The 16519-nt window shown below is 37.9% G+C and overlaps 1 protein-coding gene across 1 annotated transcript; it reads right to left on the bottom strand.

Moving 5' to 3' along the window:
• Positions 1–338: 338 nt before the first annotated feature.
• On the bottom strand, positions 339–15983 carry dctn6 (dynactin subunit 6). The gene is made up of 7 exons (XM_069926490.1): positions 15887–15983; positions 12193–12257; positions 11547–11652; positions 9854–9942; positions 7252–7299; positions 2767–2909; positions 339–838 (listed from the first exon to the last, which is right to left on the bottom strand). Exons 1-7 carry the CDS (start codon positions 15919–15921, stop codon positions 740–742), a joined length of 585 nt encoding a protein of 194 aa, XP_069782591.1. The 5' UTR covers positions 15922–15983; the 3' UTR covers positions 339–739.
• Positions 15984–16519: the final 536 nt, after the last annotated feature.

Here is a 16519-nt window from a genome sequence, read left to right as displayed (position 1 = left end):
GTGACGCCTGGATGACGTCAGCGCCCTCCAGCGCAGTTCTTAGCCAGGCTCCGGCTGGGAGTATAAATGCAGCCCAGCAGCCTGCAATAAAATAGTCTGCTCACTGAGCTCAACCCGTCTGGTTGCGTGTGTTATTGCAGGAGCAGTGTAGCCGCCGCTACAGAGGCTCATTTATTATTGTAAAGTAGGTCAATCAGACAATATAACTAAATGTCTTCTTCACAATCGGTGTGGATGCTTTTGGTTGCAGATCATTTTTTTGATTGATCAAATTTGCAGTAAAAGCATTAAAGATTGAAAGCTTTGTTGAAAATGAAATCAATGAATTACATTGAATATATTTGCTTAATTAGCATCAGTTTCTTTATTTACATGGAGGACCTTCTGATTTTATGCAATATAAGCAAACGACCAACAGGTTTTGTAATGTTCTACTTTACATTTAATATTTTGTCCACAATAAGATGTAATATTATCTACAATATTTGAAAGGAATGTGATTAACTAAATTGTGGAAAACCAAAACAATCTGACCACGTTAATTAAAACCAAAAAAAATTAATTATTGTTACGACTTAAATTATATTTTCATTTCATTGTGAAGGACATAATACACAATTCAGGATAAAATTCTACATGCAATTGTTTCTCCTACTTCAGCGCAGACTGCGGTTTTTAGCAGACCAGGCTTGTAACAAAATAAGTTAGCTTTTGTGTGGAATTCAGATGCTGTTCCTCTTCAGCTTTTTATTGGAGTGGAGCTTCCTTTCACTGTTTTCTTTAAGTGATGATAATTAGGCAAGATTTTCATCAGGAAATCCAGCTGCAGTGTTTGTGGCTATAAATTTTAAAAAAAAATCACACTAATTAAAAATATTCACACTTGGGATAACAAGTTTTACGTTTAAGGAAATAGACAGCCAAATTACAATTCAAAGAAAAATAAAATCCATTAAATCATTAGTGGATTGACTCATCAATATTTTTTTGGTGATGGTGGAAGTGAATTGGGAGCAATTCACTGGATGTCACGCTTCATGTGTAATGCAAATATTCAGATGCCAGAAATATAAATTTTTTAAAAATGCTAGAAAAATTCTAGGGCGGGGGAGGGGGAAGGAAGAGAGAGAGAGAGAGAATGAATGAATGAAAATGATATGAGGAGGGGACGTTTCCAATTCATACTGACTGTGCTCTTCCCATGAGCAAGTCAAGGGTTTAGTTGCAGAGAGGGTGCAGAGGCCCAGGTTTTGGAGATTGTTTACCAGCACAGAGGGTATGATGGTTTTGAAAGCTGTGCTGTAGTTGAAGAGTAGAATGATGTACAAGGTGCTGTTGTCTAGGTGATCCAGAGCTGAGTGGAGAGTCAGTAATATTGCATCTGCTGTGGAGCAATTGTGATGGAAGGCAAATTGTTGTGGGTCCAGATCTTTAATTAGGTACGAGTTAATCTGGCCAAGATCAATCTCTCAAAGCATTTAATTTCACTAGATGTGAGTGCTATTGGGCAATAGTTATTAAGGCAGCTCACTCTGCTCTTCAGCACCGGGATAATCACCCGTTCGAAGCAGGTGGGACCTCTGACTGCAGATAGATTGAAAATCTAGTTGGTTGCCACAGATTTTCAGTACTCTGCCAGGTGCGCCATCAGGGCCTGACATCTTGCAATGATTCATCCTCTTGAAGCATGTCCTGATGGCCTCAGGGACAGATATTACAGGGTCAGCAGGGATTCTCATAGGTTTAATTGAATTATTCTTTTCAAAGTGAGCATAAAAAGGTATTCAGATGTTGTCATGGAGACATCTACCACATCCTGCCCTCATCCATCCTCTTAGTTCCTTCTTCAAAAATACTGAGTCAAATTTGAGAGTCATGATCTCCCATGAATAAAGCCACACTGACTATCCTCAATTAATTTTTGGTTTTTCAAAAGCATACAAATCCTGTCCCTCAGAATTCCTTCCAGTAACTTTTCTACCATTGAAGTAAGGCTCACCTGTCTGTTATTCCATTGCCTGTTCTTGCAGTTCTTTTTAAATAAAATTGCAATATTAAAAAGTTACTGTAGTGGCCTGCAGTTGTTCCTAATTCATATGTTTGCATATAACAAATGTATGTTAATTCTGTTTCAAGAAATTTGACTACTTTACCCCTTAGGTCTGCAAATGACTGTCATTCACATCAGCCTGACAATCTTTCAAAATGTCTGATTTGTCTCTTCAACAATTGTGATTTACAATGCCACAAATCAGTGGCTAAGTAATTGCTGATATTTATTTTCTATTAAGATAGGTAACCATTATTATTAAGCTATGTAACTGAATATTTATGATCTGTCTATCTTTTTATGTTTATTATCTCTTTAATTTAATACAGTTATCTTTTATCTTTACGAAATACCTGTTTGGCTGCAGCAATATAAATGTTGGCGCATATGTACATTGTAAAGGAAAATAAATTAATATGAGGCCCTTTTATCTGAAATGTACTCACTAAGCCCTGAAATCCTTTAAGATGCTCATTACAAACTTCTCCTATAAACCAATAGTCACCCATCATAACTCAATATACCTAATTCTACTTGACTATATTCCTGTGGGATCCTTCAGTAAGTTCTATAATGCTAAAAAGATTAAATGAATGCACATTGTTGTACACTTATAATAAAGATTTTCAATAGTTTGCTATTCCTTGATATATAGGAGTACAAGTTTGCTCATGGAAAAAGAATTTTAAACTATTAATTGAGAGTGAAGTTCTTACCTGTGGACGTTCTGACTGTACTCTTCGCATACAATCTACACCATATATCACTGTATTTTCTGGAATAACTTCACAGGAATTTACATGACAGCAGGCACCAATAATACAGCCACTGGTTAGGATCACATTTCTACCGATAGATGCTGAGACCAAAAAAAAGACAAAGCTACAGGTATTTAAACATAATAAGTAGCAGCTAAGAAAAATCTAAAAACAAATCACAAGTGACAGTTTAAACAGCCTCTTCAGAAAGAGCATATTCCGGCTGCAGTTTCCAGTAAAATATAAACATTAACTACAATTGTGGTATCCAATGTTACATCCAGTTCAATCTATTTTCTTAACCAAGAACAAATGTTAAAAAACTAAAAACCATAAGCATCAATTACCAGAGGGAAAAAACTCTTAAAAAGTGCATAGAAATGCACAACTATCAAGTAAAGGGAAACAAATGAAGTAATTTTGCATTATTTCAAAAACATACAGGTTGTTCCAGAAATAAGGTACACAGCATCAGAGATTTGCTGGAAAAAAAATGTTTAGGGTGCTTTTGGTGTTTAAAATGATACATGCTGTATACTGTGGGCCTTATTGTTCATGAGAAGCCTGGTGGTTTCCTGCCAAGTCTGATCAGATTGAATGAAAGGTTTACTTTAAGTATCATTTCACTAGTTTTTAATTAGATAACATTGATGCCAAAATATTTTGTGCCCCCATTGTTTGCAGTTTCTAGCTGTGAATGAAATTTTCAGATCATCTTTCATGGATTCACTTTCCGCTTTGAATAACATCCTCTCAGAATGGCTTTTTTTAAGCCCTTTTATGATCTTCTGATCCAACTGCACAACACATTGCGTGTCTCATCCTCATCAATATCTCTAAAGTGCTATCCTAGGGCCATCTCATTGATGCAATCATGAAGAAGGCTTGCCAACGGCTATACTTCATTAGGAGTTTGAGGAGATTTGGTATGTTACAAATGATCCTTGCAAATTTCTGCAGGTATACCATGCGAACATTCTGACCAGTTGCATCACTGTCTGGTACATAGATGTCAATGCACAGGGCAGGAACTACAGAGAGCTGTGAACTCAGTGCACACCATCATGGTCATCAGTATTCTCTCCGTCAAGGAGATCTACAAAAGGTAGTATCTTAAAAAAGTAGCCTCTATCCTCAAAGAACCTTGCCACCCAGGCCATGCCCCTTTCTCACTGCTACCATCAGGAAGGAGGTACAGGAGCTTGAAGAACCACACCCAACATTACAAAACAGCTTCTTCCCCTCCACCAACAGATTTCTGAACAATTAACCATAGACACAATCTCACTTTTTTTCTTCTTTTTTGCACATATTATTTATTTTTAAATATTTTAATTACAGAACCGTAATTTATTGCATTTTTGCACCTGTATTACACAATACTGCTGTCACAAAACAACAAATTTCGTGACACATGCTCATGACAATAAACCTGATTCTGCAGTTCATGGGAAGGCAAGAAATAAAGGTAGGAATTTTTTAAAAATTACATCCCTGAGGAACACTGACTGTGCTGTAAGTGGTTATATGGTTATATTGCTGCCATTCAATCAATTGCATATTGACAACATAATAAAATTTTAATACATCGTAGATTCATTATCCACTCCTCCAACCCTTTCCCCAGAAACATACAAACATCTCCTGTTCAACTACATATTCAATTTCCTTTCAAAAGTTACTATTAAAATTGCTTTCAACACATTTTTTTCCCCACAAATGTTTTCATATTCTAAACATCTTTCTCATTTCCTCATGTCTTTTTCTGCTCTAATTTTTCCAGTCTCTCCATAAAGACTCTATCCCTGGAACCACTGCAATGTCAGCATTTAAAAAAAAAAATATAATGCTCTGGCTGAGGCCTGAAGATGAACGAAAGATTTAACAATAATTTTCTTAAAGGACCTTAAAATGAAATTTGCACAATTTTTCTATTCATGGGCACAATTTCAGCATCTGGGAAGTCCTTAGAAATTTATATTTGTGACATCAACCATTTCTTTTACCCAAAACCATGGAGTAACAACCATCAAGATCTAAAGGTTTTTTAGTTATAGGTTCTAAAGGGATAATTTCGATAAGATCACCATTATACCAGAATAAATTAATTCCCTTTTCATTGCATAATCCTTATTTAAAAGATTGGGAAATTAAAGGAATAGTTAATGTTATAGATTGTTTTGAAGCAGGGAGGTTTTGTTCATTTAAAAGGTTACAGGAAAGATATGGCATTGCATCAAGTTCTTTGTTTGTTTATTACCAACTTTGAGATTTTTTAAAGAAGAATTATGGTAAGGAAATAAATTTACCAGGTCAAACGAAATTTGAATTATTAATTACAGATAAAAGTGAAAAAGGCTTTATTTCTGATATGTATAGGTTGTTGCAGGAGAAAATGGAAAAAGTAGATATGTATAAAGTTAAAGAGAAATGGGAAAAAGACTTAAATATTGTTTTGACAAAAATGTGTGTTGACAGTGTTACAAGGTTAATTAATGTGAGGTAGAGATTGGTCAATTATAATTTTTTGCATCAATTATATTTAACCCCTGAGAAACTGAAGAGATATGGATTTAGTATAACAGATTTATGTTTTAGATGTTTTAGGTGTAGAGAGGTGTTTGGTCGCGTAAGAAAATTAAATATTTTTGGGAGAAAATTATAAAATTTTTTGAGGGATTTGTTTAAAATGGATATTCGATTGGATCCAAAAATGTGTTTGTTGGGTTATGCTAATGTTCCATTTGTTGATTCAAAAATGTCTAAACCATATTTGGCTTTCTTAAGATTAGGGTTAGCAGTAGCAAGAAAATGTATAGCTGTTACATGGAAGAAAGATGTACAATTAAATTTGCGAAGATGGCATAATGAATTGCAGTCTTGTTTATATTCAGAAAAATTAACATATAATGTAAGAAATAATTACTCTTTTTATTGCTATGTGGGGTTTATATTTGAAACATATGGCACTAGAAATTAAATAATTGTGGTAAGGTTGGCATCCCAATCAGGGAATATTTGATACATTTTTGTAAGGTTTGGGGGGAGTGGGGGTTGGGGGAGGTTTTTTGTTTATTTTTGGGTTATTTTGTATTATAAGGGGGGAGGGGATGTAGTTATAGTTACTTTATATGTATTTGATTTTCTTTATGTAATTTGAAAATATTAAATAAAAATTTCAAAGAAAAAGATCTGAAGGTTTGCCCACTAAACAAATAATTTTTAAAATATATTCAAATATGCTTCTACACTTTAAGAGTTCAGACTCTTTTGTGCTCCTTTATCTCTGACTCTCCATCTTTTTCATATGAAAAAAAGACAAGTCAGTTACTTCCTTATTATTCATTATAGTTCTTCTTTGGCTTGGCTTCGCGGACAAAGATTTATGGAGGGGGTAAAAAGTCCACGTCAGCTGCAGGCTCGTTTGTGGCTGACAAGTCCGATGCGGGACAGTTAGAAGGTAGACATTAACCCTTTTAAAACAAACTGCTTTTTAAATGCATGTTTTCCAAACTTTTATTCTGAACCTCTTCATTTTCACCATTTCCCTTATGCTCTTTACATAGTTCTCCCAGTTCATTCATTTTCTGATTCTTTGGAACTGTGGCACCTTACAATAACTTTATTTAGAAATATTTATTTCCCAATCATGCCAGTTTATGGTTCCATTTTTGCTGATCAGCCAATTATCAACCAATTGCATTTTGACAACATATAAAATTTTAATGATCCCACAAGTTTAATTAGTGCTATTCAAATTAATTTTGCTTATGACCTGCTTAGAATTTGTTCTTGATGACCAAAGCTCCTATATCCTAATGATATATTTTTTTAGACAATTTTATATCTCACATACATCCATAAATCACCATTCCATTGGTGTTTTTGACTATGATACCTTTCAGCAAGGACATGTATTTATTATCTACAAGGAACTTTTATTATAAAGAGTTTCATTGATTCTCTAAAATGGTAGTGCATAATTTGAAGTAGTTTAATTGAGCATTGATGCACACTTTCCTATATCTTTTTTCTATGGAGATTTTTAAATTATTCTGTTTCTGAAGTTCAAACTAACTGAGTTCAGTTTAGCTGTTGAATTTAGCCAATTTAATTGTATTATCAGAGATTAGACCACTTTGCTTTTTGGATTTACCCTTTTAATCCAAATGTTTTGTCTTACAGAGATATATGCTATTCTAATGGTCAGAACAGAAGATTAAATGGTTGTCAAGTACAAACCAATTTTGACAGTAGAATAACATTTTCATTGACTTGGCTATTCACACATACCACTGCAAAAATCTTATGGGTTGTCGAAATAAATGACATATAAACTTCCACAAGGCACCGGTATCATAAACAACTATACACAAGTACCAATAAATCTTATTTCAAATCATTTCATCAGGATTAGATTTTTCTTTTCCAAGTGCAACTCACCTTTAGATTCAATAACATTGTTATCTCCAATCTTCAGAGCTTCAAAATCTGATTTAGATGGTTAAAGAAACTAATATTATCATTTGTTTTCTAATCACTTTGTCAAACATTAATTGGAGAAATGGCAATATTTCCACTTGGTGAACATATTTATTTCTAGTTGTTACCTACCAGTCAGGCGCCAAGGTATTTCTACATTCAGGCAGAAACTGTTTACAATTTCTTTTATGAAGAAAGAATCTTTTCTATACACTCAGATTATGTGCACAAATAGGAATTTTCTTTGTTGTTTCCATCATTCTTTCCTTCCTGATTAATTGCTGAAAAACAGAAAACTGGCTATGCTCTCATTCCTGCAGGACAAAATTGATGGTAAGAAATCAGAACATTCTTTCTGTAGTGGTCCAGACAATGGAATTGCATTTTGGGGACACCGGTGGTAGTTATCAAGATATTTTTAGTGCACAAGTGGCTAAAGAAACAATTCAGGTTATGGAATCTAGTACATATGTTTCCTGACAGGAAAATATTAAGTTGGCCTTCATATCAAGAGGGTTTGAGTATAGGAACAAGGATACCTTACTGCAGCTGTACAGGGCCTTGGTGAGACCCCACCTGGAGTATTGTGTGCAGTTTTGGTCACCTGATCTAAGGAAGGATGTTCTTGCAATGGAGGGAGTGCAGAGGCGATTCGCCAGGCTGATGGAATGGCAGGAATGACTTATGAGGAAAGATTGTGCAAATTGGGATTGTACTCGCTGGAGTTTAGAAGATTGAGAGGGGATCTCATAGAGACATATAAAATTCTGGCAGGACTGGACAGAATGGATGCAGATGGGATGTTTCCAATGATGGGAAAATCCAGAACCCGGGGCCATGTTTTGAGGATAATAGGCAAACCATTTAGGACCGAGATGAGGAGGAATTTCTTTACCCAGAGGGTGGTGAATCTGTGGAATTCATTGCCACAGAGGGCAGTAGAGGCAGGTTCATTCAATATATTTAAGAGGGAATTAGATCTATTTCTTCAGTATAAGGGTATTAAAGGTTACGGAGAGAAGGCGGGGACAGGGTACTGAACTTTAAGATCAGCCATGATCTCGTTGAATGGCGGAGCAGGCTCGAAGGGTCGAATGACCTACTCGTGCTCCTATCTTCTATGTTTAATGTTGCAACACCAACTGACACACAAGCAACAGTTGTCATAAGATTTCAAAACAAATCACCATGGCATGATTCTCTGACCAAATGCATCAACAAGAAGGATGTTAAAACAAAAATGAGATAGCAGGCTACCAGGCAAATTGCAAGTGTTTTCTACCCCCATAATTATCCTCTCTGTGAGTAGAATGCTGCATAACTTGCAGGAACAACTCAGCATGCTAACTTTAACAACGATGAACAGGAGAAATAACAACTGCAGATGCTGGAACTTTGAACAAATAATAAGCTGGAGGGGCTCAAGAGATAGGTAGTGTCAGAAATAAAACTTCTCACACATGAGTCTCTTTAAATTTGATGACACGACAAGCTTTATTTACAAGTCTGCAGAGTTGGACTCAACTGGCTTCTCACCAGTTAAGCCCCGATACATACAGTGCATTGATTTTTATACCCTTATTGTTTGCCCTTCCCCTTCTTATTAATACTGTTTTAATTGGTTAGTATTGCAAAAGCATTCTAAGTATAACTGCATTTTTAATTATCACGTTCGTTACGTACGCTGTGAACTCTACATACACTAAATTCTGTTTCTCACCCTTCTTATCAATCTTTTGTCTCCTGCATGTCTCTCACTATGACCATGAAAAGATAGGTTTAAAAAAACATATCCAGCTGAACCTTTTGTCCTTGGCTGCTAGTAAGCTCCCTGTCCGTTCTGGCTTCCCTTTTTATGATTAATCATCACATTTTAACTTAAGTCATTTTAACCTAAATTCTCTATATAACAGGTAGCATCTATGCAGACAAATGGACAGTCAACATTTTGGGGTCATAACCTGTTTTCAAGACTTTCTCTCCATGTAAGCTCCTTGATCTGCTGAGTCATTCCAGCTTCTCCTTGTTTAAATAAAAGGATGCTGGATATATTTCACTGCAGTTCTTGAATCTGCAATTTACATAACACAGGCAGGCATCCAGCCCTTAGATTATAAATCCTAGGAATATAAAATCCAGCAAAAACACTCAGTGGCAGCTCTCTTCATGGTGTTCATTTATGATCAAGCCATTAGTAATACAAGTGTTTTGATTGGTGCTTGGACATAACTACAAATTGTCCCATTTATAAATATTCTGCAGAACATCAAGCAAGAACTTTAATCACAAAAGAGATTTGTGGAGTTACTGAGCTGGAAAAAATACTAAATAGATCAAGCTGAAAAATAGTTTTTTCCATACAAAGCCCCTATGGATAACATTCATCTGACAATTATTCACACAATTACTATAATCCAATATATTTAAGTTAATTCAATTACAGTTCAGAGGGAAACAAAGACATTCTTAAAACAATTCTTAATTAGCTTACAACATTTGTAAAAAACATCAGAGGAAGCTCAATTCTTAGAACTCACCTAAAGGTAAGAGCTAGAAAGGATACGACACCCAACTTCAAATACATTGTTTGTTCCAATAGTCATAAGTTTAGGTTCAACATCTTCCTTCTGAGGCACAAGATTTTCTGGATAGCTGGAAGAAAGCAACAACCTGTAACTTTTATGAAAACTCAAAAGCAAGAGCTGGAATATTTCTCAAAGGATAACTGCCTTATTATTGTTGCACTTCAGAGGTAGCAAGTTAAAGTTATATTGCAACTCTAGTTAAGAAAGTTTTCAAATTTAGAATTAAATTTGAGTTGAATCAGTGATGGCAAATCAACAGTAAAACCCTAATAAACCACTATCTTTGAAAGTTCCAGACTAGTAGGTTTTCTAGACTATTGGATGTGACTGTAAAAATAGCGGTGTTGCCAGAACTGCTGTAACAGCAGCACTGGTGTGGACTCACGGAGAGCAAGGACCGGAGTCACAGCACTCCCGTGGGGTCCAATTAACCAGTTTGACTGCTGTTAGCTCCGTACAAGCTTTAGATGGCCTGTAAATGGAGCTGATGGTGGTTTTACTTGAAAATTCCACGACCACTGGATCTGTTCCCCAGATGGCGGCGCCTATGATCGGCAGCAGCTATGAGGGGTGACAGACTCTGGGGAAGCAGAGGTCGGGCATTGGACACCAGACAATGATGAGACCATCCCTGTATGAGGAGAAGCAGAGGTGACAACACATGGGGCGGTGACCATGGCGGCGGACCAGGGAGGGGCTTTGAGGCTAAGGAACACACTAGCAATGGGCTGATAGCAATTCGCGGTGAGGAACCCATGCAATCTGCAGGCGTCTGCGGTCGAGGGATTAACAGCAGATGGCAGACTGCTGGAGACTGGCTCAAGGCTGGCTGAAGAGGTACCAGGCGCCAGAGCTGGGACGTGAGAGGGTGCTGAGGATGCTGATGGGTTCCTGATCGTGTCGGAGGTTCGGATCTGGACCTCAAGCTGCTGATGGTTTGGACTGAACTCTGTGCGGCTGTATGAGCGCTAGAGGCAAATTCATGGACACATGAAGACTCTAAGGGGACTCTCTTTTGCTTCTTTCTCTGACTGTAAGAGGCGCTTCAGGCAATTTCTGCCAATGGCAAATCTGTCTGCCTTACAGCAGATAAAAACAAATTGCATATAATATTGCACTGTCTTTATTACATGACAATAAATTGAATCTTGATGGCCAAACTTTTACTTTTTTAAAAACATGTTACACAGTAGTATATTATCCAGTGAACTCAGTGAATTTAAAGGAATCTGGAAATGTAGAAGCGCTTTAGAGCCTGGCTCCAAAGAAACAGATTGTGGTCAATCAGTGTAATAATCCTCCCATCATTGCTATTTCATTTTTTCCTGTGATATTGCTAAACTCCATCCTATAGGTTACCTGGTACTAAAAAGTTTGTCTTTATAATGCTGGATGGCCCCTCACTTTTTATTATCCATAAACCTGGTCATCACCTATTATATACCAAGTTCCATTCACTTATCAACACTTTGCTTGTTGTTTCACACTTGCTCCTAGTTAGGCAATAACTTTCTGCAAAATTGTCAATATTTTCAAATCCCTACATGTCTCATTGCTTTTGTTCTCAATATAGGAGGAAATATTTACACCATCTGAACAAAATAATTTGCTGTTACATCTCTGGAATCTTTATTTTGTGAATACCCAGTTAACATTTAATCACACACATACCTATTAATAATAAGTGCTTGTTCTTCAATCAAGTTCCCTTCACCAATGACGATTGGTCCTGCCTCTGCGATAATACGAGCCTTAGGATGAACTACCGTCCTAGGACCTAAAAAAAATCTGCATTTTCACCTTCACACTACACAATCATTCTATTCTGTAAAATGGATTTGTATTCTGCCAAATGTATCTATTTAAAACTATTAGGAATACAATAACTTCGTAATTAAGTGCTCAGCCAATGGCTTTTTGGAAGTACCTTCAAAACTATTCCCACACTGGTTCAAGACAGCAACTTACCACCTTCTTCTTGGGGGCTATTATTGGCTTTGCCAGCAAAGTCCACATTCTAGAAATGAACCTTTGAATTTTTATACATTTATCCTCCAGGATGTGAGCTTCGTTAGCATGACCAGCATCTTTTTTATTGTAACTCTATACTCTGAAATTATGCTCTTGTTCTATTTTATGTGGGCATATGAATGTTAATCTGTAAAGACATCTAACAGAAGAATCCTCTCACTGTTGCTGGTAAACTTAAAACAAATTTTGTTGTTCTCATGCCAGTATACTTGATTCAGATGATACATGTACCAGCTACTATACATTACTGTTAAACTAAAATTGACCAGATTCAATTATTACTTACCAATAGTTACATCCCCCTTGATTTCACTCTCAACACAGACAACAGCTCCTGCTGCAATTTTAACACTGCAGAAAACATATTTTATTGGTGAAGAATAGTGTAATTCAATACAGCTTCCACATCACACAAGTAATTCAGGAATTACACCAATTACAGAATTGTTCAAAGCAACATACAAAAATATCAGAAATGTTTTCAGCTGCATAATTTATCATTTTATTAAAATGGCCTGACAATACAAGAGTATGAAGTTCTCTTCAGCTTATCTACATCCAGGTCCCCACATGAAAACAGTCCATTTCTAAAACACAGTGATCACACTACAGGTTGTGTTTCCACAAAACTGCGTTGAATGCAAGGAATGACTTAAATTCATTTGCAAACATAAATGATCTGTAACATTGATAACAGTGGGAATGGGATTGGTGATGGGACTCTTGCTAATAAATTTAAGAATTATATAGCACAGCACCTTGAAATAATAATGTTTAAAGTTGCCTTCCACATCCCAAAGATGTGGATTGGCAAGTTAATTGGCCACTGTAAAATTGCCTCTAGTGTGCAGGTGAGTGATAGAATCAGGAGGGCATTGATGAGAATATCGGTAGATTTAAAAAAGGGATTAATGTAGGATTAGGACAATGGAAGGTTGATGGTCAGAGCAGACTCTGGGCCAAAGGGCCTGTTTCAGAGCTGTAAGGCTCTATGATTCCACGACATTCCAAAGACAAAAGAAAATTGCAAATGCTTAGCCTCATTTTTTCACCTTATTTAAAGAAATTCATTTTATTCCATCCATTGTCATCCCCCACCATCTCTGCTACCTAGACCAACTTGTTTTCCTCCTTGAGACAGCAGTGACTGAAGATGCAAAAAACAACTTGGTAGCCTTTGTGTTCTGCACCTGGTTCGACTTCACACACTCTTCTCTCACCTGGCTCCAAGTCTCTTTTCCTCTCTATTTTTTCTCCTTTTCTGTTTGTCCACAATTCCCCACCTGACTCCTTCTGTCCTTCAAGCCTATCAATCACCTGCTGGCCCCTGTCTCACCTCCTTCCTCTCCTCTTTGCATTGGTAATTTCTCCCTCAACATTCGGTCTTGATTTTAAAAAATGGCTCTCCATTTCTCTCCACAGATGCTAATGTGACCCATTGAGTTCCTCCAACAGGTTTTTTTTCTTTATCTGCGTTCTCATGAAAGGTATCAAATCTGAAAAATTAGATGTTTTTCCTTTCACAGATCGAGCATAGGTATGGAGAATCACCAGTCTTTTCACCAAAATAAGGGAAAACACAACAGCATAGATTTAAAGTATGAGAGAGTGAAGATTTAAAAGAACAATTTTTCACAAAGAGACAAGACATAATATAGAAAGATCTCTCAGAGACAGGTACAATTACAATATTTGAAAGACATTAGAAGAGGTGCATGAATAAGGAAGGTTTGGAGAGATATTGTCATAGCCAAAGGGTGGTAGTGGTGACAAGTTCCCACTGCTGCACAAGTGCTCTTTGTGGCATGCGACTCAAGCAGCCTCTGACAATCAAGTCCAACTTATGCCCAGTGGAGCTGTTCTCACTGACAAGAGAAGGGGCAAAGGTGGGTCACTGGTGCCTTGAAACCAATTGCTCCGGGCAGATGTGGCTCATTAACCATGGATGGTAACTCATCTAGGAGAGGGAAAACTCCACTGCCTTGTGGCTATAACTGCTCACAGAAAAAGCTTTGGGAATAAACCCCAAGGAAAGATTCAGACGGAGTCCCAAAGGCAGCTGACTGCTGTACTCAGCACCGGCTCGGCAACTTCTGTGAAGATGCTGGCACCAAACTGTATTGACCTTTGTTGTTCCTTTGGACCTGTCATTAGCAGAGAGAGGGAGCAACAGTCAGATCTTCATATTAACTCTACCCTGGCTTGTGCCCTCGAAAGGCCACTCCACAGTAGCCCCTTTTAAATTGCAGCACCTTGGCATCCCTCCTGGGACCCAGATATGATTACTGGGGCAAAGGTGCTGGAAGCACCTTTTAAATTGCAGGGCATTGACCCATTAAATCACCAACTCTGCTATTTAAAGAGGTTCCCGCCCCCACAATTTTGCATCACCTACTCACTGGAAGTACTGCTGGATATTCAGATGCTGGCTGCCCAGTGACACACGGACGCAAGCGCTGACGTCACCAGAATAAGCGGGTCAGCCATTTTCCTGTTCAAATCGCGTGTGTATGCAACCTAAGTAAGTTTAACTCGATTGCCTGACTACCTCTGAAGTAGGTCAGGGACCCAGTTGGGTTCCAAAGGGGTTGACCAGGACTGCCCCTTTCTAATTGCCGCGTAACTGGGCAAATTGCCCGGTAAACCCCATTTTACACAGCAATTTTAAAAGTCCTACCAGAAGCACAGTACCCATAATCAACCACGACTGACGGAGGTCAAAGTAGAAAAAGGAGAGCTATGGGCCAAAGGTAAATTTGGTTAGTATGGACAATTTGGAGCAAGGGGCTGTTTCTGTGCCATATAGCTTTTAGGGACGATGCCTGGATGAGTTTTCATACATTTTACATATTTTTAAAAGTAGATTTACTTTATCTACCTTCTTCTTTTAAATTCACGGTGTAAAATTGGATTTGTTGTTGCTTTAAACAAGAAAATATATGCAGAACATGAATTTCCAGAAAAGAAGCTGATTATCGCATCTGCTGCTTGTAGAACAGACTGCTGATGGAGGAATTTTAAAAAACTGCAGATGTTGGATTCTTTTTTTAAATATTTTTTTATTTTTCACACTATGAACCATATTAACCAAAATAAACACAAACATTTCCCTCTTGAATATAGAACAGTGTCATTTTCTTCCCTTTCCCCCCTCCCTTCCCATCCCCCTCCCCACCCACTAAACGTTCAACATACACAAAACAATAAACCCATATTAAACAATGTCATCACACAATGAAAATAAACAAGAAAATTGTGTCATCTACTTTTATACGATGGGTCAGTTAATTTCGTCTTCTTCTCATTCTATCATTTTAGGGGGTGGACATCCACGGTAGGCCCTCTCTGTTGTGTTCCATGTACGGTTCCCAAATTTGTTTGAATACTGTGACGTTATTTTTTAAATTATGTGTTATTTTTTCCAATGGAATACATTTATTCATTTCCATGTACCATTGCTGTATTCTCAGGCTCTCTTCCGATTTCCAGGTTGACATTATACATTTTTTTTGCTACAGCTAAGGCTATCATAATAAATCCAGAGATCCTTCTTCTAAGTAATATAGGAAGTAAAGAACTGGGCCTCAAATTGGATGAAGCACAAAACAGATGCTGGATTCTTGAGAGAGCAAAGAGAAGCGGGACAGGCAGCATCCTTGGACAGAAATGGTCAGTCAACATTTATCGAGATGAAAGTGGGAAGGAGCGATATCAAGTCTGGGGAGGAAGAGGGGCTGTGAAATGTAGGTGAGCTTGGAAAATGAAGAGAATCTCTAAATGACAGTCCTATAGTCGGGTCTCTCTTCACCTATCCCACTTCCGCAGCTCCTGATCACTCAGTTATTGGTCTTGAACTCCCGGAAATCACGAGCCTCCTCCCCGCTCCTCCGCCGAACTACACCCACCCACCCACGATGCAATCTTCCTTCCCAACCAAGTCTCATTCAATGAGTCCCAAGTCGCCGTTTCTTCTCTCTTACCTTTTCTGTAATAACCTCCCCGAACCAACCTCCATCTTGCCGCTCCTCGCTGTAAATACGCATGCGTGCCACGCGGATCCGCCCTGACTCGCGCAACGGAGCCAGGGCTGGAAGGGCCACTGCGCATGCTTAGTGCCAGGCTTGAGACTGGAGGGGGTGGCGGCGGCAAGCTTGCAGAATTATAATGCATAGTTAAAACTATTCAAGTTTCCACCCCCCCCCCCCCCCCCCCGGGCCCAATTCCAAAGCTACAGTCCCAAAAGACTCCACAACTCACCCATTGAAGATGAAGCAAAAGAAAAGCTGTCGTCTGGAATTCTGGTTCAGAAACAAGACTTTGGAGGTTTAGGAAGCAGTGACTTTGGCCCTTGGATGTGCCTGTGTAATTCCAGCATTTTCTGTTGTCGCCTGTGGACAAAACAAACTAGTCAGTGGACTGGTTCATGATGGATTTCTTTTATTTAAAGTTACGTAAGCAAGTTTATGGTTTGCAAGAATCACCACAGAGAGACACAATACATGTGTGATTTTGGGCCAAAGACAATTTGGGAGTTTTCAACAAAAGGTGAAGAAGACGGACCAAGTGCAGTGCCCAAGCCAACAATGTATGAACAGTCATACCACCTGTCAGAA

This window comes from Narcine bancroftii, chromosome 3 (assembly GCF_036971445.1).
Source record: "Narcine bancroftii isolate sNarBan1 chromosome 3, sNarBan1.hap1, whole genome shotgun sequence".
Taxonomy (NCBI): Eukaryota; Metazoa; Chordata; class Chondrichthyes; order Torpediniformes; family Narcinidae; genus Narcine; species Narcine bancroftii.
The sequence above is the reverse complement of the archived record's forward strand: the minus strand, read 5'-3'. Positions and strand labels throughout refer to the sequence as shown.